At 57.4% G+C, this 23807-nt stretch overlaps 3 protein-coding genes and 1 non-coding gene across 4 annotated transcripts in view; 3 read left to right on the forward strand and 1 right to left on the reverse strand.

Moving 5' to 3' along the window:
• Nucleotides 1-1226, forward strand: part of CFAP74 (cilia and flagella associated protein 74) — a 56752-nt gene extending 55526 nt beyond the window's left edge. The window contains exons 35-38 of the mRNA XM_068985753.1: nt 163-299; nt 499-655; nt 848-982; nt 1125-1226. Coding sequence (XP_068841854.1) covers nt 163-299; nt 499-655; nt 848-982; nt 1125-1226 — 531 coding nt within the window. The remainder of the gene's footprint in view (nt 1-162; nt 300-498; nt 656-847; nt 983-1124) is intronic.
• A 2529-nt stretch (nt 1227-3755) lies between these two features.
• On the forward strand, nt 3756-5490 carry TMEM52 (transmembrane protein 52). The gene is made up of 6 exons (XM_068985754.1): nt 3756-3831; nt 3962-4068; nt 4154-4197; nt 4354-4395; nt 5028-5206; nt 5312-5490. Exons 1-6 carry the CDS (start codon nt 3756-3758, stop codon nt 5488-5490), a joined length of 627 nt encoding a protein of 208 aa, XP_068841855.1.
• An 815-nt stretch (nt 5491-6305) lies between these two features.
• Nucleotides 6306-15220, reverse strand: CALML6 (calmodulin like 6). The gene is given in 6 exon segments (XM_068985755.1): nt 6306-6349; nt 6420-6508; nt 6600-6703; nt 6705-6745; nt 6822-6995; nt 15013-15220. Coding segments are annotated over 6 exon segments (660 nt in total).
• A 4731-nt stretch (nt 15221-19951) lies between these two features.
• Nucleotides 19952-20055, forward strand: LOC138090940 (U6 spliceosomal RNA). The gene has a single exon (XR_011145908.1). It is a non-coding gene; the product is annotated as a U6 spliceosomal RNA (small nuclear RNA).
• Nucleotides 20056-23807: the final 3752 nt, after the last annotated feature.

Raw genomic sequence — 23807 nt, forward strand, 5'->3', positions numbered from 1 at the left:
CGGCCCCACACTGAAGCTTGGTGCCTGGGGGAGCTCCACATCAGGTTGAGGGTCATCAGGTGGAGAGACCAACGTCTGGGGTCTCACAGGCCCACATCACAGCCCCACCCCCTCCCAGAGCCCCACACGCAGGGTCACAAACCGCTGTGCTCCTGCCCCCAGAAAGTGTCCCACCACATCCTCCTGAAGGGTGCGGCCCGCGAGCACATGATGTTCGTGGAGGGCGGAGACCCCCTGGACGTGCCTGTGGAGTCCCTGACCGTGATCCCTGCCTTTGACCTGGAGCACAGAGAGGGTGAGCCCTCTGAGGGCAGAGAGCCCTGAGGTGGGCAGGGTGGCAGAAGAGGACCCTTGGCCCTTGGAGTCTGCAGGGAGGCCAGGCATTCCTGGCCCATCGCCCACAGGTGGGGGCAAGGCTAGTGGGCCAGCCCTGCTCAGAGGATCCCTATCTGACCCCGGGCACCCCCGCACTCCCTCCGCGGTACCCCCACCCCCAAGACCTCCGCCAGGCCCTCCCTCTCCAGAAGCTGAGGAGCTAAAGCCCATCCTGGTGACCCTGGACTACGTGCAGCTGGACCCAGACACCCAGGCCCCACCTGCCACCCGAGAACTTCAGGTGGGCTGCATCCGGACTACCCAGCTGTCCGCAAAGAAGGTGACCACAGCACTGCCCTGGCCTCCCTGGTACTTGTGCAGCCACCACTGCCCAGGCAGCTCGGGCCTCTGCTGGCCTTGCCTGTCTGTAGTTGAGGGGTGGGCAGCCTGCTGGTCAGGGCCGGGGGCAGGGTTGCTGGTTCCCAGGAGCTGTGCCTGCCTGCCTGCCCACTGACAGCACCAATGTCTGTAGACTGTTGAGTTCAGCATGGACAACATCGCAGCCCTGCAGCACAAGGGCTTCACCATTGAGCCCTCCAAAGGCTCTGTAGAGCGCGGCCAGACCAAGACCATCAGCATCTCCTGGACGCCACCCATCGATTTTGATGTGGGTACCTGGGAGCCCTTCCCCCCAGGAGAGGGCTGGGGGGCCTCAGTGGGTGAGGTGGGCAGTGCCGCCAAGAGAAAACACGTGCCTGCTGCGCCCCCTGACTGAGGATCCCCCTCTGTTCCCACCTCTCCCCCTCCAGCCGGACCACCCACTCATGGCATCAGCCCTGCTGCAGCTCAGGGGGGATGTGAAGGAGACCTACAAGGTCCTCTTTGTAGCCCAGGTGGTGACCGGCCCCTGAGGCCACAGGAGTCTCTCCACAGAGCCCCCTGATCTTCCTGCCACCCTCAAAGCCCTCCCCTGGTCTGTGGAACAGCCCTCCCCTGGTCTGTGGAACAGGCCAAATCAGGACCTGGGACCTTGGCAGTTTCAAAAGGGCAGCCTCCTGCATGGCCCCCCAGGGCACTCCTGCTGTCCTGTCCCAGCCCCACGTCAGAACCAGCCAAGAGGCCAGTCCTGACCACAGCCTGCTCCCAGCCTGAGCCCTGAGGGTCCCCAGCCCTACCAGCACCCACCCAGCCTTTCAAGGTCCTCGTGGGTAACAGCTGCCCCTCCAGACCTGTCAATAAACCCTGTGTGAATCTGTGCCTCCATGCCTGCAAGTGTGGGCTGCAGTGAGCAGGTGGGCCCATGGGGAGGAACCCTGGGGGGTTGCCCCTGCCCACACACACAAGTCAGCCCCAAAAGCAATGAACTGAGCCTGGACAACTAAAGGGGCTTCCTAAGCCCTGGGGAAATGGCTGGAGGCGGGTAGGGGTGGAGTTGAGGTCAACCCACACCTGGAGAGGCTGGCGAGTGTGGGGGGGTACTGCAGACTCCAAAGCCCCTTAGCCCCCTGCTTTCCCGAGTCCCTGAGGCCTAAGCAAGGAGTGAGCCCTCACTGCATCCTCCCTCACGGCCCAGTCAGGGTCCAGGGGGAGGCCCACCTGTCAGTTTGGTTTCCCACTGTTCTGAAGTGAGTCCAGGCTCAGCCTTCTGGGTCCTGACCAGCTCTTCAAGGGAGAAGCCCCCTCTCCCAGCCCATGAGACCTTGCTGGGAGCTCAGAACGGTGCCTGCACCAGCCCCTGCCTTCTAAAGAGTGGCAGGGTAGATGCTGTCCCCACAGAGCTCACCCAGCCAGGCCCCCTGTGTACAGCACAGAATGCCCAGCCTGTGCCAGCCCTAGGAGACCAAATGCAGCCTTCCCTGGCAGGAGTGGAGGGCCAGCTGCATCCAGGACTTCTGGGCACAGGCCTCAGGACACCAGCCTGGAGTCTTCACCCTACTTCCTCGGTGCCCTTGGCATCTGGAAGTCTGCCCTCTCCTTAACCCTCAGCCCACAACAGTGGCCGCAGAGCAGCCTTTTGTGGGACTTCTGTCCAGTGGGCAGACCCTCACCAGGCTGCTGCTCACCAGATGGGAGAGAAACCCAGGTCCTGCAGCCACATCAGGCCCCAGAGGAGTCCTCCCTACAGGGCACTGCCCCACCTCCTCCTTGGGTAGGCCCCTCTCTTCTAAACGCTGGCCTGGCTCTTGGGGTTTAGAACCAGTGGGCCTTGGCACATACTGGCCCAGGTCCTGCCTGCACTCCTGCATGCTGGCTGCACTTCTGCCCATCCTTCTCCTTCCCACTCCTGAGTCAGGAGCCTGGCTGGAGCAGGGTGAGCTGGGAGCCACCATAGAGCCCGGAGGTGCGGGACAGCTTCAGGACAGAGCCTGGGCAGAGATCATGTAACGGGCCTAGCAAGTGCAGACAGGATAGAGTCAAGCTGAGGAGGTGAAAATGAAAGTCGCTCAGTTGTGTCCGACTCTTTGCAACCCCATGGACTATACAGTCCATGGACTTCTCCAGGCCACAATACTGGAGTGGGTAGACTTTCCCTTCTCCAAGGGATCTTCCCAACACAGGGATTGAAGCCAGGTCTCCCACATTGCAGGCAGATTCTTTACTCCCGCATTGCAGGCAGATTCTTTACCAGCTGAGCCACAAAGGAAGCCCAAGAATACTAGAGTGGGTAGCCTATCCCTTCGCCAAAGGATCTTCCCTACCCAGGGATCGAACCAGGGTCTCCTGCATTGGAGGCGAATTCTTTACTAACTGAGCAATCAGGGAAGCCAAAGCAGAGGAGGCCCTGCCCTCAAAGAGCTGCAGTCAGTTCCCCTCCTCCTCCAGGACGTTTGAATTGCAATGAAGAAAGACACGCAGGGCAGCTTCCTCTCCCTCCCTCCCCAGACAAGGCCCCTGGCCATGCAGACCAATTCCCTTAGCCTGACCACCCGACGACGGATGAGCAAAGGGCAGCGAGCAGCAAGCGTGCACAATTAATGTCGCGCTCTTCCCTGGTGGCTCAGACAGTAAAGCGTCTGCCTACAATGCGGGAGACCCGGGTTTGATCCCTGGGTTAGGAAGATCCCCTGGAGAAGGAAACAGCAACCCACTCCAGTACTCTTGCCTGGAAAATCCCATGGACGGAGGATCCTGGTACGCTACCGTCCATGGGGTAGCAAAGAGCCGGACACGACTGAGCAACTTCACTTTCACTTCTCTTGCCGCTCTTGGAACTCCCCAGCGTCTAGACTGCTGCAACCCTTATCTTGAGCCCCTGGGTGTGTGAGAGGCGTGGCCGCCACCCTCCGAGGCCACACCCAAGCACAACTGTCCATGGGACGCCTCCGTCCACCTTGAGCCCGACTTCAGGACGCCAAAGGGCAAGACTGTCCGCCACCCCGTGACCCTATGCTAAGAAACAGACAGACCCTATGCTATGGGACAGACCTGGTGAGAGGACCATGGGGCGGGAATTGCGTGGGCGGGGCCCTGACGTGGCCAAGGGTCCGCCCGTCGGGGGCGGGGCCTCTAGAGGGCGCCGGTGATCTTGGGGGGAGGGTGGGGGCGGGGACCTGGGCGTGACTACAAGGCCAATCCTCCAATGGACGTAGTCTCGGGAGGGCGGGGTTTGCTCTGGAAGCGGTCCGGGGGCGTGGCCTTCATATAGCCGCCTGGCCTCCGGGCTGGCTACATCTGTCCGCTCTGAGCATGGTCTCCCGGGCGCCGGCTGACCGCGGGCTCCTGCTGCTGCCGCCACTCTTGCCGCTGCCGCAGGTGGGTCGCGGGTGCTCGGCTCCGGCACCGCAGGGCGGGTCTGCGCTCGGCGCGCCCTGGCCCGGGCTCACCCGTGTCCCCGCAGGTGGCGCTGGGTTTCGTGGAAGGCAGCTGCGACCCCTCGGACCAGTAAGTCGGGGGCGGGGGAGCGGGGAGGAGGCGAGAAGAGTTGGGCGGAGGGAGGGAGCGAGGGTAGGGGGGACCCGGGATCCTCCCGCGGGGAGGCCCGGGCGGAACGGTGGGCCTGGCCTTTCCCCACCGGCTCCAGGTGCCGCCATCCCACAGGTGCCCGCCCCAAGCCCGCTGGAGCAGCCTGTGGCACGTGGGGTAAGTGCAGGGCACGGCACGCAGCTGGGTGCGACAGTCCTCCCCTGGGCCAGTCCCACCAGACCCCCACCCACTTGGCTCCACGGCTGAGGAGTCACCAGCACTGTCCCCATCCTGGGCCGCTGGTGGGAAGGTTCTGAGGCCCCCAGCAGCCAGGCAGACAGATCCCAGGTTCCTCCCCCAGTACCCAGGCAACATCCGGCATGGATCCTACTTGAGTTCCTCATGGCTGGGGACACCCCTGGGCCCTTGACTGACTTCCTTGGTAGCCCACTTCCCATTCCCCCACTCCTCATCCCTGTGGGAGGCCCCTTGAACATGGTCATTGGTCTGAGCATGGGACTCTGTAGCTGACCTGGGGCAGTGTGTCCTGGGAAGGAACCCAAGGCCACTTGTGGCCAACCCTGGAGAGACAGCCAGGGCAGGCCCAGCAGCAGGAGGCCAGGCCAAGCCAGATCCTCAGGCCCAACTCTGGCCAGGAAGGAGGTGTCTGGCCTGGAGAGGCAGTCCTGGTTCTCTTTTATCCTGTGCATTGCCTTGTCTTGAGCAACTGGGCTGTGACTGCCCCCGGGGAACAGGTGCCCAGAGACCAAGGGGCAGTCCAGCGGTAGGGGTCTTGCTCCTCCCTGCAGGCTTATCCTGCTCACTGCCCTCCTGCTGCTGCTCTGTGGAGTCTCGGCCAGCTGTGTCCGGTTCTGCCGCCTCCGGAAGCGTGCACACACGCAGCCACACCTGCCGCCAGCACCTGAGCCTTGCGACCTGACAGCCATTCCTGTGGACAATGACAGCCCAGTACACAGCACTGTGACCTGTGAGTGCTGGCACACCTCTCCTGGTGGCCCACCCATCTGCAGGGGTGGCAGGGGACCGGTGAGGGCCAGGCCCACCCCCACAAACCCATCCTGGGTCCCTGCAGCCTACAGTTCCGTGCAGTGCCCACTGGGTATGCAGTTACCCCTGCCCTTCAGGGAGCTGGATCTCGACTCCACGACCCCTCCAGCCTACAGCCTGTACGCCCCTGAGCCGCCACCTTCCTATGAGGAGGCCATCAAGATGACGAAGACCAGACAGGAGGAGCCACGCCCCTCCCTGTAACCCAGCCTTCCCTGGGGCCTCGTGCCTCGAGACCCCTCCAGGGCTCCAGGAGCCAGGCCCCAATGCCCAGCACCCCTAGCTGTGGCCCTGGTGCCCCATAGTGGGGGCAGGAAAGCTTTCCCAAGCCTCCCAGTGCCACAGGCCACTCTGTGCTCACAGGGGACGGTGCAAGGGCACCCAGCCCATCCCCACCGTCCTTTCCCCAGGAAGGCCAGCCAGCCAGCACATTGCTGCGGCCCTTGACTCGTTGCTGTGTAACACTGGACAGCCAAGCTGACTGGCCCTGTGTTGGCCACACACACACGCTGTTACATCCAGCCCTGGCCCCTAGCCCAGCCCCACAGCCCCTCAGCCCAGAGGAGGCCCCAGAGGCCTAAGCCTCAGGGCTCAGGGCTTGCCGTGATGTCCCCAGCTTCTCAGAGAGAAAATAAAGTTTGTATCTAGGTGATCTCTGCACAGAGAAAAGGGCCCCGGGAGGGGCCCTTGAGCACCACCTTCCAGAGCCAAGGGCAGGATGTGCGGTCTTCGACCTAGGCCCAGCCTGGCCTTCTGACTGGTGTCCAGAGCCCAGGGCTGGGCTGTGGGCCGTGTCAGGTGTCCCACAGATGTGACAGGCCAAGTGCCATGGTCAACTCAGGAGAACCCTCTACCTTCTCCAGACCCACAGCTTTGCAGCCCCTTCTTTCCAGCCTGGGGACAGTGACACACACATGAATCTGGCTGGAGCATTTATTGGCTGCAGAACTGGAGTGGGGTGGACAGTAGTGGGTAGTAGGCTTCTGCCAGCAGGCCTCCCTTGGCCCCAGCGGCTTCTCCTACTGAACCAGCTTGAAGGACTCCCCAGTCATCATGCCATGAACTCTGAGAACAGAGGGACAGGTCAGTAGACCAACTGGCCTCCAGGCTCCTGGGGCCCATCCTCTGCTCACCCTCGTAGTCAAGGGTCCTGTCCCCATTCTCGTTGGCTTCCTTCATCATCTGCTCATTGAGGGGCTCACCTACGTTCATGAGCACGTACCTGCAGGGGCCCCCCTTGCACTGAGCAGCAGCCAGCAGGGCACCCACCTCCCCAGCCTCCTGCCCCACCCCCCGCCTGGCCTGGGCCCTACTTGAGCATGTCCCAGTCAATGTAGCCCTTGGCCTCCTTGTCAAAGATGCACAAGACTGCCCTCAGCTCGCCCTCTTGGTTCTGGGCCTTCTCCCAGCACACCCCCCATCAGGGCCAGGAAGTTGCCACAGTTGAAGAACCCTTTCTCTGTGGGGAGCAAGCGGCTGGTGAGGGTGGTGCACAGGGGACCCCTGCCTGCCCCGGCTGTCCCTGTCGACCTCACTAACTCTGTCCACATCCTTGGCCATGGAGGCCAACTTGCTCTTGGTGGAGTTGATGCCCAGGAGACTCGTGAGCCGCTCCAGCTCATCCGTCTTCACCTGCCCTTTGCTCTCCTAGTCAAACATCTCAGAGACCCCCTTGTCATCCTTGATCTGCCCTTGATCTGGCACTCCGTCTGTGGGGACACAGGCCCAGGCTCAGCAAGGGCTCCTCCACCCTCAGTCCAAGAGAGGCTGAAGAGCGTGGGACACGAGGCCCACGGCGCTCGGCCCCAGCCCAGAACAGCCTTCAGACAAGGTGGCACAAGGGCTGGGTCTTGAAGGGAGAGCAGGACACCAGGGCCAGGGCTGGGGGTGAAGGAGCCGGGGCTGGGGCAGACCAGCCATGTGAGAGCAGTCGGGGCAGCAGTGGGTACCCAGTGGGACCGGGGGAGCACCCCATGGACCAATGTGGGAGAAGTCTTCCTGGGGGCGCAGAGTGAAAGCCCCAGCCTGCTCTGGCATCCCAGAGGATAGCCCAGCGCCTGGCCACCCCATCTTCCACCACCATGGCAGCTTTCAGAAAGGGCTGCTCCGACCTGGCCCCCCAGAGCAAGGGCAGCCCCAGTGGCTGGCAGGGCCTGGCCTTGGGGAATCCGTGCTCTTGTCCAGATTCACTGAACTTCTTCCTCAGGTTCCCAGAGACCCTCACACCTTCGGGCACAGCCCCAGCTGATCCCCACGCCTAGAGGCCTGCCCACCCTTTCCCGCGGGCGCTGCCCCCAGTTCCCTCTGGACCACCCAGCCAGCCCACTGGGGCTCCGCCAGGCACCCATAGCAGGCTTGCCATGTCTGTGCCAGCTGAGAGGCCCCTGCACAGTGGCACACAAGCTGCTGTGGGTAGAGTTCAAGGGGTGGAAGGGACAGCTGAGTTTTAGCAGGGCCCAGCAGCCCAAGGTCCCAGGGGTCCAAGATTCCAAGAGCCTTTTATGGCCAGAGATCCTCTCAGCCCTGTTTTGGGACAGGTGGCCCTTCCCCATGTGGTCCATCATGGCCTGAGCAGCCCCTCACCCCAGAGCTCCCTCTGCGACCCTGCGTCCTAGCCAAGTCCCTCCTGGGCTGCAGCAAGCATGGACACTGTGCTCCAGGGCAGGTGAGGGGGCTGTTCCCCTTTCCCCATGCAGCCCCCTTCCCCTCAGGCTGCAGTGGGGCTGTCATCACTTCTTGGTGACGGTTCTTGCTGATGGCCTCCCTGGCCAGGTGACTCCCTTGCATCCCCAAGGACCTGGGGCCCAGCATGGTACCAGCACTTTGCAGTCACCCTCTAAAGACAAGATCAATAAACAAATATATCTGGGACCCTCTCTGGCCACCCTGTCCAGAGGAGGCTGGGGGTCCAGAGTCCAAGGAGAAGACAACTGCCCATGAGCCAGGGGCAAGAGAGGGCAGGGCAGACAGGACCAGGGGGCCAGACTGGCCACAGAGAGGTCAAGCCAGGTTTCCCCTGGGCAGTCAGGGGCTATTCTCAGGGAAACCTGACCTCCCTCTCACTCGGAACAGCAAAGCTGGCTCCCATGGGAGCTCCGTGGCCAGGTTGTTTAGTAACAAGATGCCACAGCAGCGCACAGCCCTGCATGTGTGTGCTTGACCCTTAGACACACACACACTAGGACCTGGGGCAGTGGCTCCACTCCCCCCCTGGACCTTGGGGCCCAGGTCCTCAGGCTCCCATCTAGGCAGTGACCTACTGGCCTGGCCATGGCACTCGGAGGTGTGTGGCTCCAAACTGGGGCTGAAGGGTCTCCTCCCATCTCCCCTCCAGCTCCTGCCCCAGGAACAGTCACGGGCCCCCATTTCCCTTCACCACCTGCATGGCCCCCAGGGTCTCACAGGCAGACACACACCTGCCCTGGCCCTGTGACCACCTGACAAATCTGAGCAGGTGGGGTGTGTCCTGTCCCCTGCCGGCCTGGCTGGCCTGCCAGAGTATGGAAACCACAGGGACGCTGCCCGCTGAGGCCCAGGATAGCTGCTGAGGCTGCAAGATTTGTGCTGATGGGGACAAAATGGCTCCAGCAGGCTCCAGGCCAGCGGCCCTGGACCGAGATGGAGAAGAAGCCGGCTCTGGCCCCCCTACCTTCGTCCTGCTGCTGCTGCTACTGCTAAGTGGCTTCAGTCGTGTCTGACTCTGTGAGACCCCATAGACAGCACCCCACCAGGCTCCCCGTCCCTGGGATTCTCCAGGCAAGAACACTGGAGTGGGTTGCCATTTCCTTCTCCAATACATGAAAGTGAAAAGTGAAAGTGAGGTTGCTCAGTCGTGTCCAACTCTTCGCGACCCCATGGACTGCAGCCCACCAGGCTCCTCTGCCCATGGGATTTTCCAGGCAAGAGTACTGGAGTGGGCTGCCATTGCCTTCTCCACCTTCGTCCTAGCTGCTCCCGATTGTGGCTTCCAGCTGTGTGATGATGAGAAGGACTTTCCCACTGCTCCCTTCAAAAATTACCAAGCCATTTCAAGGAAACTGGTCCCATCTATATTTCCGGACCAGAGTGGGGATGCAACACAATGATGGTGGGAGTGGGGGGACAAGGGCCTGTAGAGAAAGAGGCCTGAGGGTCAGTTTTTGCACCCAATAGCCAGGCTGCAAGGCTAGGTGTTTTCCCAAACACTCATCTAGGTGTGACTGTTTTTTCATGTATGTATTGATTACTGTGGTGAAATTCACCTAAAATATTACTCAGAAAAGAGAACTAACATATATTGATCACCTATTATGAACCACAGTCTTTCTGTTTGTTCTTTTTTGTATTATTTGTGGTACAAAGCCTATAACATAAAATTAACCATCTTTACTTGTTTTGGGGGCTTCCCTCGTAGCTCAGTCAGTAAAGAATCAGCCTGCAATGTGAGAGACCTTGATTCAATCCCTGCGTAGGGAAGATCCCTTGGAGAAGGAAATGACAACCCACTCCAGTATTTTTGCCTGGCAAATCCTATGAACAGAGAAGCCTGGCGGGTTACAGTCCATGGGGTCACAAAGAGTGGGACACAGCTGAGTGACTGAATCGCCACACTGGTTGTATCACTTAACTGCAAGTGTGCAGATCAGTAGCACGAACTACACTGGCCTTGTTAGGCAGCAGCCCTCCAGGACCTTTCCATCTTCCCAAACCCAAATTTTGTCTCCACTAAACACTCACTCCCCATCCCACTCCCCGCATGACACCCACTCTCCTCCTTTCTGTGTGTGGATATGACCCATCTGGAGACCTCCTATAAGTGACATGAGACAGGATCTGTCCTTTTGTGTCTGGCTTGCTTCACCCAGCATCATGTCCTCTAGGTTCATGCATCTTTTCATGAAGGTAGCTCAGTCGTGTCTGACTCTTTGCAACCCCATGGACTGTAGCCTACCATGATCCTCCATCCGTGGGATTCTCCAGGCAAGAATACTGGAGTGGGTTGCCATTTCCTTAGCAGGTGTCAATATTTCCTTCTTAAGGTTGAGTAATGTTTCACTGGATGGGTTGAATGCATTTTGTTTATCCAACAATCCGTGGACATTTAGGTTGCTTCCATCTCTTTGCTACTGTGAATACTTCTGCAGTGAACATGGGAGTCATGAGGGGTTTATTCCAAGGTGATTAATGTTTAAATCTATAGATTTTAAGTAAAGCAGATGACCCTAATAATGTGGAAGGCCTTAAGGGGAAATCTGAGGTCTCAGGGAAGGAGGGACCCTCTGCACACCGCCTCTGGCCTGGAGCTCCTCCTTGGGTCTCTAGGTATTTACTGAACAAGCCAAATGCACATGAACCAATTCCTTAAAATAAGTTGGTCTCCCTCCCTCCCTCCCGCTGTCTCCCATTGGTCTGTTTCTTTGCAGAACCCTTACCAATTCAGTGACCAGGAGCGGGGACCCAGGAAGGCCAAAGCAGTGTGCTCCCTGTACCCAGCTGTCTGTGCACAGGTGCTGGGGCAGCTCCCCCACTTCAGGGCACACGGTGTGTTCTCTGGACAGAGCACATGGTGTGTGCTCTTCTCCAAAGAGAACAGCTACACTTGCACACTGAAAACCCAGGCCAGGGGAGGGGAAAGGCTGCGTGTGCAGCAGGGAGACCTCAGGCCCTCCCTCAGAGCCCCCTCCTCTCACATAGTGCAGACCAGTCACCTGCTCCCAGACAAAAGACCCACAGGTGCTGCCACCCCATCCCTCTGGGGTGGCCGCTGGTACAGATTTGGCTCACCAGAAACTGTGGTCCCACACGGTACTCTGAAGGGTGCTCACTCCAGAGCCTATGGCTGGCCCAAGGCTTCTTACAGGACAGCTGGACCTGACATCTAACACAGAGCCTGCACCCCAGACCCCACCTCGGGATCAGCTTCTGGAGGACCAGGTTGCAACCAGATGAGCTTTAGAGATGAGTCCCTTGCTGCCCAGCCGCCACGAGGTGCTGGGAGTAGGGACTGTCTCTGTGGTAGGTCACATGGGACAGAGTGGGGGAAAGGCCCCATAATTGCAGCTGAGACAGCTGAGGACAAGTTGGGCCTGACGTAGGTGGATGAAGGGACCTGGTGGCCCTGCTGGCAGGAGGCAGGTGAGCACATCTAGGCCTGGGGGCTCCCTCTAGGGTCTGGAGCATAAGCTGGGGGTAGGGGGCACAGGGCTTCTCAGACCCCTCCACTCTTCCCCACAGCCTTGGCCTGAGCTTCACTCAGCCAGCCTGGGGCTGCTGCATGGGGGCTATCACCCTGGGCTCTGCTGAAGTCCCCAGCCTCCTCGCCCATGGGTGATAGCTGCACTGTGACAGTTTCCCCAGGTCCTGGTGGACTGAGCCCCCTGCTCAGCCCAGCTCTAGGAATGCCCTCTCCATCCCGTCTTACTTCCTTCACCCCCAAGGAAAGCCTGCCTCCTCTCTTCCTGAGCCCTTATCACACAGCCTGCTTGGGGGCCGCCCAGCCTGGACAAGGGGTGCCAAAGAAACCCCAAACCCAGACCATCAACCATAGATGGGAGAGGGATGCAAGCATAAGGCCAGTAGTGTTCAGGAAATGGCCAGTGCCAGTGACTGAGATTAAAATATAATGTAAAACACGATAACCACTAAAATGACAGAAATAGGTTGTGTGACTTCCACATCTGTGGAAGCAAAAAAGACTAAAGAAAATGTAATGTACCTCGTAGAACACAGGCAGGGAGAAAGAAGCATAAGAAAGCAGTGTAATGGGAACTTCGCTGGTGGTCCAGTGGCTAGGACTGCACTCTCACTGTCAAGTGTCTGGGTTTGATCCCTGGTCAGGGAACTAAGATCCCCACACATCACAACCAAAAATAAAAATAAATAAGAGAAAGGCAGCATAGCTAGGAAGCAAGAAGTAACATAATAAAGGTAAACCCAGGTGGGGGTAAGGATGAGGAACTGGAGGAAGGCAGTCAATTATAAGAAAAATAAAGTACTAGAGATGTACAGTATGATAAATGTAATCAATTTTCTGTATGTTATGTATGAAAGTTGTTAAGAGAGAAAATCCTAAGTTCTCATCACAAGGAAAAAAGCTTTCTTCTATTTCTTTAATTTCGTATCTATATGAGATGATGGATGCTCACTAAACTCACTGTGGCGACAGTTCATGAGGCTGTTGTTGTCCAGTCGCTTAGTTGTGTCCGACTCTGCTACCCCATGGACTGCAGCACACCAGGCTTTCCTGTCCTTCATTATCTTCCTGAGTTTGTTCAAACTCATGTCCATTGAGTAAATGATGCCAGCCACCATCTCATCCTCTGTCACCCCCTTCTCCTCCTGCCCACAATCTTTCCCAGCACCAGGGTCTTTTCCAGTGAGTCAGCTCTTCACATCAGGTGGCCAAAGGATTGGAGCTTCAGCTTCAGCATCAGTCCTTCCAATAAATATTCAGGACTGATTTCCTTTAGGATTGACTGGTTTGATCTCCTTGAAGTCCAAGGGACACTCAAGAGTCTTCTCTAGCACCACAGTTTGAAAGCATCAATTCTTCGGCGCTCAGCTTCTTTATGGTCCAACTCTCACATCCACACATAACTATTGGAAAAATCATAGCTTTGACTACACAGACGTTTGTTGACAAAATGTCTCTGCTTTTTAACACACTGTCTAGGTTTGTCATTGCTTTTCTTCCAAGGAGCAAGTGTCTTTTAACCTTATGGCTGTAGTCAGAGTCTGCAGTGATTTTGGAGCCAAAGAAAATAAAGTCTGTCACGGATTTTATGTTCTCATTTTTTCTCCATCTCTTTGCCATTAAGTGATGGGACCGGATGCCATGATCTTCGTTTTTTGAATGCTGAGTTTTAAGCCAGCTTTTTCACTCTCCTCTTTCACTCTCATCAAGAGGCTCTTTGGTTTCTCCTTGCTTTCTGCCGTTAGGGTGGTGTCATCTTCATATCTGATGTATGTACATCAAATCATTATGCTGCACATCTTAAACTTACACAGTGCTGTATGTATGTCAATTATACTTCAATAAAATTGGAAGAATAAACAAAGTAAACCCAGCCACCTGACAGAGTTCCCAGGGGCCAAAGCTGGAAACATGAGCAAGAAAATAACCAAGTCATATTGGGTTATAACCACCAAAGTGTATGGTAAATACCATTGTGCCTCAGAGCCAACCATCAACAGAGAGAAGAGGCCGTCCACAGGATGGGAGAGGATACTAGCAAACCATACATCTGATATGGGATTAGTACTCAGAAAATGCAAAGAACTATTATCACTCAACACAACAATAACCTAATTCAAACAATGGGCAAAGAGCCTGAACAGATCTTTCTCCAAAGGAGACAGACAGCCAACAAGCCCACGACAAGATGCTCAACATCCCTGATCATCAGCGAGCACAAATTAACAGCACAGCCAGATAGCACTTCACACCATCAGGACTGCTACTATCAAAAACCAGAAAACAAGACGTGTTGGTGAGGACATAGAGAAACTGGAACCCTTGAGCACAGCTGGTGGGAATGTAGAATGGTGGAAGGTCCTACAGAGGTGCCTCCAAAGAAAAGTAAACATAGAAGCTCCACGTGATGCAGCAATTCCATTTCTGGGCCTTTTCCCCCAAGAATCAAAAGCAGGGTCTCAAAGGTATTTGCATACCCATATTCATAGCAGCATTATTCCATTTAAAACAATCGCCTTTTAAGTGGCGATTGCCTACCTGGATAAAAAGTCCAGATGCTCCCTGTCCACAGAGACAGTCTACTGAAAGGCCAGCCCCCGGGGGCTCCCAGCACCCTCTCTGCTGGGCGTGTCCCAGGAGCCCCAGCCCCTCTGCGCCCAGCACTCCACACTCTGGATGGGTCTGGGGTCATAACCACAAGACATCCTTTCCTGGAAACCCTGCTTTGCTCTAAAATTCCATCATTTGTTGATCCACAAAGAAATCACAGCACTAAAGATCAGTCTCAAACTGACCACCTTCTCTGACTGCCGATTTCCACCAATTATCTTTTTTAAAATATTTATTTATTTGGCTGCACTGGGTCTTTGTTCCGGCATTCGGGACCGTTTTAGTTGCAGCATGTGAACTCTTGGTTATGGCATGTGGGTTCTAGTTCCCTGACCAGAGATTGAACCGGGGCCCCCTGCATTGGGAGCTTGGAGTCTTAGGCACTGGACCACCAGGGAAGTCCCTCAAACCAATTTCTAAGACCAGAGGAGGAAATTCTCTGGTGGTTGGGCAGTTAATAAGACTCTGTTCTTCCACTGCAGGAGGTGAGGGTTCGAGCCCTGGTCGGGGAACTAAGATCCCACAAGTCCGGGGAGCGGCCAAAAAATACCGAAACAAAACAGAAACACAGGAAACCGTTAAGAGCTGAAAGGGCTTGTTTCCGCGAAGAGCGGGAGGGGCGCGCTGAGAGATAATAGCCCCGAAAACTAACGACGGTTTTAGCAAAATCACAGGCGGATCTGGAAACAGGTTAAGTGGCCCTCCCGAGTTCTTCGTGGGAAATGCTAAACCGCCAGCCCACTCTGGAGGGCGGAGTCCGGAGGAGAGTCGCTCAAGCCCGCTCGCGACACTCCTCCCTGTAGCTGCCCCGTCCTCGGCCCCGCCCGGGCCCCTCTCCCGGCCCCGCCCCCGACACTCGGCTCCGCCCCGCCTCTCGTTCCTCCACTAGGCCCCGCCCCGGCCCTTCCACCAGACCCGCCCCATCCCCGGCCCGGAAGCTGCGCCTGGGGCGTCCACTCCGCGCGTGTGCACCAGGCGGCGCTCGCGAGCCGCGCGAAGCCTGGACTGGGCGTGCCGCTGGGCGGGCACCGGCGTTTGAGGGCTGCCCTCCTGGGTTTGGAGCTGGGCGGGGTCGCCTTCCCCGGGCTCCGGCCGGCCTCCGGCCGGCCTCTCTCCATCCCTCCTTTCAAAACCCTGCACTCGAAGACTCATTCTTCGATTCCCTCAATTGTGAGCACAAAGACAGGCATAAGTACAACCCAGCTTGTGGCAGGTCGGGGGAGGGGGGAGGTCAGAGTGCCGACTGCAGAAATGGAGCCACCGCTCACCACCTTTACTCAAGGGCAGGGGGTGGGCCCTGGACCGTGTGGTCCAGAGAGCCTAGCCAAGCCGTGCTCGGGAGCTGGGGCCCACTGCTCAGCTCAGCCACCAGGTGACCCGACCGGCCCCCGCTTTGCCCAGGCTCCGGGGGCTCCCAGCTAACCCTGACAGCCCTGTGTCCTCTCTCCCCTGAGGACTCAGGGCGCTCCAACGTTCTGAGGGCTCTTCCTTGTCCTCTTAAGTCAATGGAAAGAGCCTCAGACCTCTCTGGTTCCAGGGGGCCCAGCGGCCAGAGGGCCGCAGGAGCCTGGAGGTCTGTCCCACACGGAGGGGATGCTGATGCTGGAGGAAGTGAATTCTGCCCACAGAGCCTGGGGCAACACCCATGAGGGCAGCACCCATCAGCCTTGGCAGACAAGGGTCCCCCCCGCCAAGGGTGAGGCTTACATGGCCCTGTCCTCAGCAGTACCCCTGGTGGTGCCCAATGGGGATGACCCACCACCCCTTGCACTTGCATTCTCTCTGGGGCTTCATCTCCATGGTCTGTCTCAGAGGGAGTGTCCACCCAATGCAAGGCCTTACCCCTATGGCCACCAGGGGCTCCTGGAGGGACAATAGGACAGGACAGGCAAGTCCTTAGAAGTGATCCTCAGGCTGAGCCACCCCCTGGCACCCCAGAGCAGGCCTGGGCACGAGCACCAGGCATCTGCCCAGGGGAACATAGCAGGAGCCTGGCAGGTCCCAGATGGACGTCACTGCGAGAGCTCCAGGGCCCTGGCTCCAGGCAGCACTACCACCCCCAATGTGCCATGCAGGCCTGCTGGTTTCCAAAACACCCAGTGCCTGCAGGCCTGGCCACCCCAGGAGGGCCAGCCCAGGGGGCCAGCATGCGCTCCATGCTTAGCCTTCACTCCTACGGCCTGGGGTCCCAGCCCACCACTTCCTCTTTCTTCTCTCTGGGTCCTATGCCTGCCAGCCTCCAAGACCACCGCCCTGGGACTCTGCCAAGCTCCAGGGTCACTGGCCTCACACCTGCCTCTCATTGCCCCTTGCAGGCACAGCTTGCATCACCTCCCAGGTGCCCGGTGGGCTGGCCTCAGGGACAGGATTCTTGACAAACAGCCCTCAGGCCCCAAAGGCCCTCCTAAAGGGAGGAGAGCCGCATCCTCAGGATGAAGAGCCCTCTGCTGAGGACCCTAGGGCTGAGGCTCCAGGGGCCTGGATGGCCCTGCAGGGGTCAGATGTCATCTCCCTCCCCCATGCCTGCCCCTGAACACATGCAGTGGTGCCCAGCCCAAGTGTAACGTGCCCTCCTGACTAGGAGCAGAGCCTGGTGGTGGAGGGCAGATGAGGGTGAAGAGTACAGCACCCAGCAAGCACCCCCCCACTTACTGTCCAGCTGTCCACTTGCTGCCCACCCCCACTTGCTGGCCCAGGCCACGTCAAACTGCATCGAACACCCCCCAGCTACCCAGGAGCCTACCCCTGCCTCGGAAGGTGGCCTTGGGTCTCTGGGTGCTGGGGCTGCCCCTGGGTCTGAGCAAGCTCTCCCTGGGCAGTTCCATTGGCCTCCCAGGCTGGACTCATGCCAGAGGTGAGGGGCAGCTGGCCCAGGGAGGGGGATGGGAAGGGGAGGAAGTGGAGACCAGAGAGGGGTAGTCCTGCTCCAGGCTGAAGAGGGTCCCCAGGTGCCCAATGGGAGTAAGGGGGCCTCCAGAGAGCCCCTGCCCGTGCGGCCAATTGCTGGCTGTGCTGCCTTTACACCTGCCAGCTCCAGGCCCTGCTCAGACTGCGGAGGGATCTCCGCTGCCCAGGGAAAGCCCTGAACTGGTGAATATGGAGCTGCTGCCAAGAAGTAGAAGAGGGCAGTGTGGGGGCGGGGCAAGTGACAAGAAGGGCCCCTGCCTTCCTTCTGAGGTGCCCCCAGGCCCAGGATTCATGGCCTCTCCCTTGACTATAGCTCTGTCCTGGCTCCTGGCTGTGTTCACACATCTCCCCCTAGGCCAGCTCTGGACCCTGTAGCTCCCATGGGACCCCACCCCATGCTGGTCCCTGCTGCCCTGACCACATAAATCTTGTCTGCAAAGTTCCTGCCTCTCTCTGGGATTCTCCTACTTCTCTTCTTCCTACTCTCCCCTTGGGGGGCATTGGCAGCCCCAGACATCCTTGGCTACCTAGACTCCTCCATGGCCCCTCAGTGGCCCGTGCATGGCTCTCCAAACACACTGCAGGCCTGCTTCTCAGCCAACATCTTCAGCATCTTAGGCTGAAAAGGCCCAGGGCACAGCACTCCTCCCTTCTGGCCCACCAGGACTGCCCACCCAGTTGCCCCTCATCCTCTCAGCTCACTGTCCAGCAGTGAAGACAGACACCCTAGTGTCACCCCTGACTCCTCTGTGCCCCCATCCTTGAACAAGCCACATCACTCCAGACTTGGCCCTGTCCAGCTTTCCCAGACCACTGTGCTGCCCGCTTCAGGCTCACCTGCCCCACAACAGCTGTGGGGGTGCACCCCCACAGAATCCCCTGGTGGTCCCCATCTCCCAACAGGACCTGCCCTCCTCACTACCACAGGACCTGAGCAAGCTGACCACTGCCCAGGGCAAAAGGACTGAGCTACCATCATGGCCTCCTCCCAGAGCGTATATTTTTAAGAAGCATTGGAAAAGGAAATGGCAACCCACTCCAGTGTTCTTGCCTGGAGAATCCCAGGGACGGGGGAGCCTGGTGGGCTGCTGTCTATGGGGTCGCACAGAGTCGGACACGACTGAAGTGACTTAGCAGCAGTAGCAGCAGCTGATAAATGCCAATGGTGCTTTTTTTTTTTTGTCACTGAGGAAAAGCCACTCCTCAAATTCATACAGAATTGCAAGGGACCCTGAGTAGCCAAAATGATCTTTAAAAAGAAGACCAGAGTTGGAGATCTCAAACTCCCAAACTTAAAACTTATTACAAAGCTACAGTGATCTTAACAATGTGGTACTGCTATAAAGACAGACATATAGACCAATGAAATAGGACAGAGAGCCCAGAAATGAACCCTCACATGTTTAATCAAATGGTTTTTGACATGGACGTCAAGGTCATCAAATGGGGAAAAGACAGCTTTTCAACAAATTGTGCTGGGAAAACTGAATATTCACATGAAGAAGAATGAATTTCAGAACTTCCCTAGTGGTCCAGTGGTTAAGACTCTGTGCTTCCAGTGCAGGGATTATGGGTCTGATCCCTGGTCAGAGAAGTAAGACCCCACATGCTGAGCAGCAAGGCCAAAAAAAGGGAAAGAATAAGAATGAATTTGAACCCCTACCTCACACCATATACAAAAATTAACTCAAAGTGGATGAGACCTAAACTTAAGGGTCAAAACTATAAAATTCTTCTTATTATTTTTTTTTTAATAATTTCTTTATTTGGCTGCATGGAGTCTTAGTTGCATCATGTGGGCTCTGGTTCCCTGACCAGGGATCAAACCCCGGCCCCCTGCATTGGGAGCTCAGAGGCTTAGCCACTGGGCTGCAAGGGAAGTCCCTATAAAATTCTTAGAAGAAAACATAGGAATAGATCTTCATTAACTTATATTTGGCAATGGTTTCTTAAATATAACATCAAAAACACAAGCAAAAAAGGAAAAAAATAAATTGGACTTCAGCAAAACTAAAAACTTTTGTGCATAAAGGACACTACCAATAGAGTGAAAAAAACAATTGACAGAATGGGAAAAAATATTTGCAAATTTACATATTTTGTATCCCTAATAAGGATCTCATGTCCAGAATATACAGAGAACGCATGCAGCTCAACAACAAGCACAACAAAAAACAAGTTTAAAAAAGGGTAAAGGACTTAAATAGATATTTCTCCAAAGAAGACATTCAAATGGCCAGTTAGCACATTCAAAAGATGCTCGTCCCTAGTCACAAAGGAAATGCAAATCAAACCACAGTGAGATATCACTTCACACCATCTAGAATGGCTAGAATCAAAAAGGCATATAGTAACAAGTCTTGGTGTGGACGTGGAGTGGTCACAGCCCTTGTGCACTTCCGGTGGAAATGTAATATAGCTCAGCTGCTGTGGAAAGCCATTCGGTGGCTAAATATAGAGTTACTGTATGACCCTACAATCCCACTCCCAGGTAAATACCCAAGAGAACTGGGAACAGGTGTTCAAACAAAAATGTGTACATGAATGTTCACAGCAGTGCTATTCACCACAACCAGAAGCAGGAAACAGCCCAAATGGCCACCAGCGGATGACTGGATACACAGAGGGCGATGTGTCCACCCAGTGGGTCATGCAGCCATCAAAAGGAATGAAGCACCAACACCTGCTCCAACATGGATGAGCCTTGAGAACACAGCACTCGGTGAGAGAAGCCAGACACAGAAGGACACACGTTGTGTGAATGCTGTATGATTCCACTTGTGTGAAGTATTAATACATAGAACAGGCAAATCCATGGAGACAGGAGACTTGTGGTTGTGGGGGACTGGGGGGAGGGCACAGGGAGGGACTGCTTAATGGGGGTCTTCACCTCCTGAGGTGAAGACCATGTTCTCTAAATGGATGCAGGGGGTGGCTGCACAATGAGGAACCTGCTAAATGAACTGAACTGTGTATATCAGAAGAGTTTAGTGCATACTAATCCTGGAACGGTGCAGAGAATATTAGCATGGCCCCTGGGCAAGGGTGACATGCAAATTCGAGACACGTTCCTTATTTTTTAAAAAAGGGGGTTTAATGGTAAATTTCACATTAAGTGTGTTCTACCAGGATTCAAAACCAAAGTAGCTCATGAGGCAGAACCTCTGTGGGGGAACTTGGAGTCCCCAGGAGCTCCTGAGGCATCTCCCTTCTGACAGTAATGTGGGCTCCCCTGCAAGAGGGACTTCCTGGTAGAGACCCCTCCCTGAGCTGGGGAGCCAGAGTGGAAACCCTGGCTTCTGGCCATGGGCTGGGTCTCTGCTCCCTCTCATGGAGGGGCAGCATGGTGGGGGTCTTCTGTTGGAAAGGACAGTCCCTCCAGGGCAGGACCTGAGACAAGGCTGTGGGGCAGTCAGGACAGTGACCAGGGTGTAGGCCCAGAGGATAAGGCCCTTCCTGCCAGGCATCGGGCGCAAAGCTCTACCACTGTGTCAATCCTGGGGTGGGCTGGCAGATGTGGTATGGCACTTGGTGACGAAATATGGCAGGTAACACGGTGTGGCCAGTGTTGTGTGGCATGATGTGGCATGGAGCCGTGTCCATGGTCATGGGGTCTGGGGGGGCAGGGCAGCTCTGGGCCCGTGTGGCCTTCAGGATTTCCTGTCCCTTCCCCTCTGCTCAGTGGCTGTCTGCCTGCTGGAAGAGGCCCTGCGTGGCTTCTCTGGATCACATGACTTCAGGATGGGGTGAGACGGCCCTGTGGAGTACGGGGTCACAGGCGCCCTCGGGCTTGAACTGGTGCTGCAGGTGCAAGCTGTTTACCTGGCAGGTGCTGGCGGAGCTGAGTCCCAGGGCACCACCTGCGGGGAGAGGAATCCCAGAAGAGCTGGGCACCCTCCCCCAGGCAGGGCCTGGCAGAGGGAGGCGAGGGGAGCTGGAGACAGGGCGAACCTGGTGGCCCTGACAGCAGACTCCCACTTCCCCGGACTGGTTTCCCCTGCTACCACCCCCTGCGCTCCTGTCTGCAGCAGGAACTGGGAGCCAGGCAGTCTACGGGCCGCTCCCCTCTAGGGGCAGTCAAGCCTGGGCTTGAGCCAGGGACGGCCCACCTGGGTATGTGCTGCCAGGCCAGCTAGGGGCCTGTCCCAGCTTCTCGGCCTCAGGGACCCCTCTCTGAGCCTGGCCAGGCCTCCAGATGGCACCTGAGGACAGGAGGCTTGCCAGGCTGGGAAGAAGGGTGGGGGCCCGGAAGGAGTCTGGGGGCTCAGAGCCCTAAGGCATCTCTGGGGCAGAGGCTGCCTCTGAGCCACCACACCTCCTCACCGAGCTCGGGCCTCCCCGTCCACTAGGCTCCCGTGGCCTACCCTCCCACACTGGACACTGAGGCCTCCTTCTCCTCTCACCTCTCTGGCGCCTGTCTGGGCTCCCCTCTCTCATCTGTTTGGGTGTCGGGGCCTGTGTGTGCTCCACTCCAACCCTGGGGCTCTTTCAGGATCTCACAGTCTCTGCTTCAACCCCTGGTTTGAATTCTTCTCTCCTGGTTTCAGAATTCCCATCCTGGCCCAGGGTGTGCTAAGGCATTATTGGCAACTGCGGTCCAGGGCTGGGTGGGTGACTGCCCAGCCTTCTGCAGGCAGCTGGGGAAGCTCCAGTGCAGAAGAATTGAGGCCTCCCTGCTAAGGGCGCCGCCCAGACCGGAGAGGAAACAGGACTGGGGGCTGGGCCGGCAGGAGCACACCCTTGATGCCTGCCAGGGAGGCCCTGGAGATAGCTTCAGGGATGTGGGGGCTGGGGAGGCCGAGCATGGGAGGTGAGAGCCTGTCCAGCCTGTCCCTCCAGGCTCTGCCCCCAGCATCCGGTTTCAGGATGGAGCAGGCCAGAGGCTGGGGCTGCCTGGGCTCTGCCAGGAGGAGCCGGAACCTGGGCCTTGTGGGCCTTGAACCCGCCCGCCCTCCCACGATGGCTTGGTTGATGAGTGTCTCAGATGTTGCCCAAACCCTGCTTTTTTCCCTGTGTTTTCCCCTGTCCACCAGCCCTCCGCCTGCTGGTGACAGCATTCGCTTTTTCTCGGTGTGCATGTTGTCCCAAGAGGACCAGGGGCCCTCCATCCCCTGCCTCCAGGGCCATATGAAATCTGAGTGAGGCCTTTCAGGGCCTTTCTGGGGTCCACGCAGTGGCATTGCAGAGCCTCTGGAGCACATGGCTGCTTAGCTGGGTGGTGGGGAGGCAGCCCCAGCAGACATCCCCACTCCAAGCAGGAGGCCCTGCTCCGGAGATGGAGCCCAGCAGGAGCCTCCCTGAGCCTAGCTGAGCTTGAAGCTCAGGGTCTGAGCCTCTTTCCAGATAAGCTATTTGAGCTTCTGCCTCTTCCTACCCTGAGTCCTGGCTGATCCAACTCTCGCATGTGTTGTTTGCATACCTGCGGGTGCACACATTTCTGGGGGGATGTGTGGGGATTATACCCCCACTCATGGTTGCATCTTGCTTCCTGAGTATTCAACCAAAGACAACTCCCTCCACAAATGATACTGAAGAGCCCCTTGTGAGCCCCAGAGCCATCTGTGGGGCCAGGATTTCCAACCCCAGAAGCGCAGTCCCAGGTTGACTGGATGCAGCTGCTATGGAGACAACCAAGGAGGAGGGTGGGCTCTCCTGTTCCACTTCCCCAGGGAAGGCAGCATGGGCATCTGCTGGAGCTGATGGTCTGCACTGCCCCTGGGTCTCAGCCCCCCAGGACAGCCCCCTCTGGGAGTGGCAAGAAGGCCACTGGTGCCTTCCCTAGGGTGTCTGCTCCAGAACTTGGAAGGGGGCATGCCTCTGAGATGCAGTTGACCAGCCAAGAGCAAGCCACCCACACCTGTGGTGCCCCCTCCAGGCGGCACTTCCCAATTCCCCACTGCCCCCCATGTTTTGGTGCCCCCCACCAAGGATGTCTGGTTTTTTAGCAAAGGGAGTTGATGAGGAGGGTCCCAGGCTCAGAGGTCAGGTCACAAGAGACAAGGAGAAGGGGCAAGTCCTGCCCTGGGAGAGGAAGGCGCTGCTTCCACTGCCCAGGAGAAGGGTCCAGGGGTGCTCCAAGATCTGCTGGCAGCCAAAGGGCAATGACCAGCCCTTCCCCAAGGCCGATGAGGTGCAATCAGCCCACCATGTCAGCCTTCTGGGTGCACTGCCCATGACCTGGTCCATCCTATGCCCACCTTGGGCCTCAACACTTCCCTGGGGCCTTGGCACTCATGCGGCTCGCTCCCTGTCTGTCTGTTGTTGGGTCTGCTTGACTGTCCCTTCCCACCGTCCACCCCACATAAAACTGCCCCCTACTCTCTGCACACCCTTCTGTAGACCCATCCCACATCAGGCTATCCTGGCACCCAGTGGGTGCTCCCCTCGGTGAGTTCAGCTAGAGAGGGGGGGAGCTGCCTTCCCACCTGACCCTGTTCTGCTAGCAGCCCCCACCTCTGCACACCAGCAGGATCTAATTAGGCTTCTTCTGGATTACCTACATTCCACCCCCCCTACAGCCTGTCCTCATCTTCTGTCTTCCAGAGCTGGGAGGCAGGGTCAGGCCCCAGCTTGCTTACTGGAGGACAAGACAGACCCAGTGGGAGATGCCCCTGCAGCCCTGGACCTGCAAAGCCAGGCTTGGACCCGGGGCAGTCTGGTCGTGTGCACGGATTGTTTGAATAATTCAGATTTTAAAAGACCTACTTTCCTGTCAGACCATTTCCTGCTGGAGAGCAGATGGGGCCAGGGCATCTGAATTATGCATTCGTGCTCCCCAGGTTTTAGTGGAGCTGGGCTCTGAGCCAGGCACTGGGGCCCAGCTGGCCTGGCC

The sequence above is a fragment of the Capricornis sumatraensis genome, chromosome 14 (assembly GCF_032405125.1).
Source record: "Capricornis sumatraensis isolate serow.1 chromosome 14, serow.2, whole genome shotgun sequence".
NCBI classification, from domain to species: domain Eukaryota; kingdom Metazoa; phylum Chordata; class Mammalia; order Artiodactyla; family Bovidae; genus Capricornis; species Capricornis sumatraensis.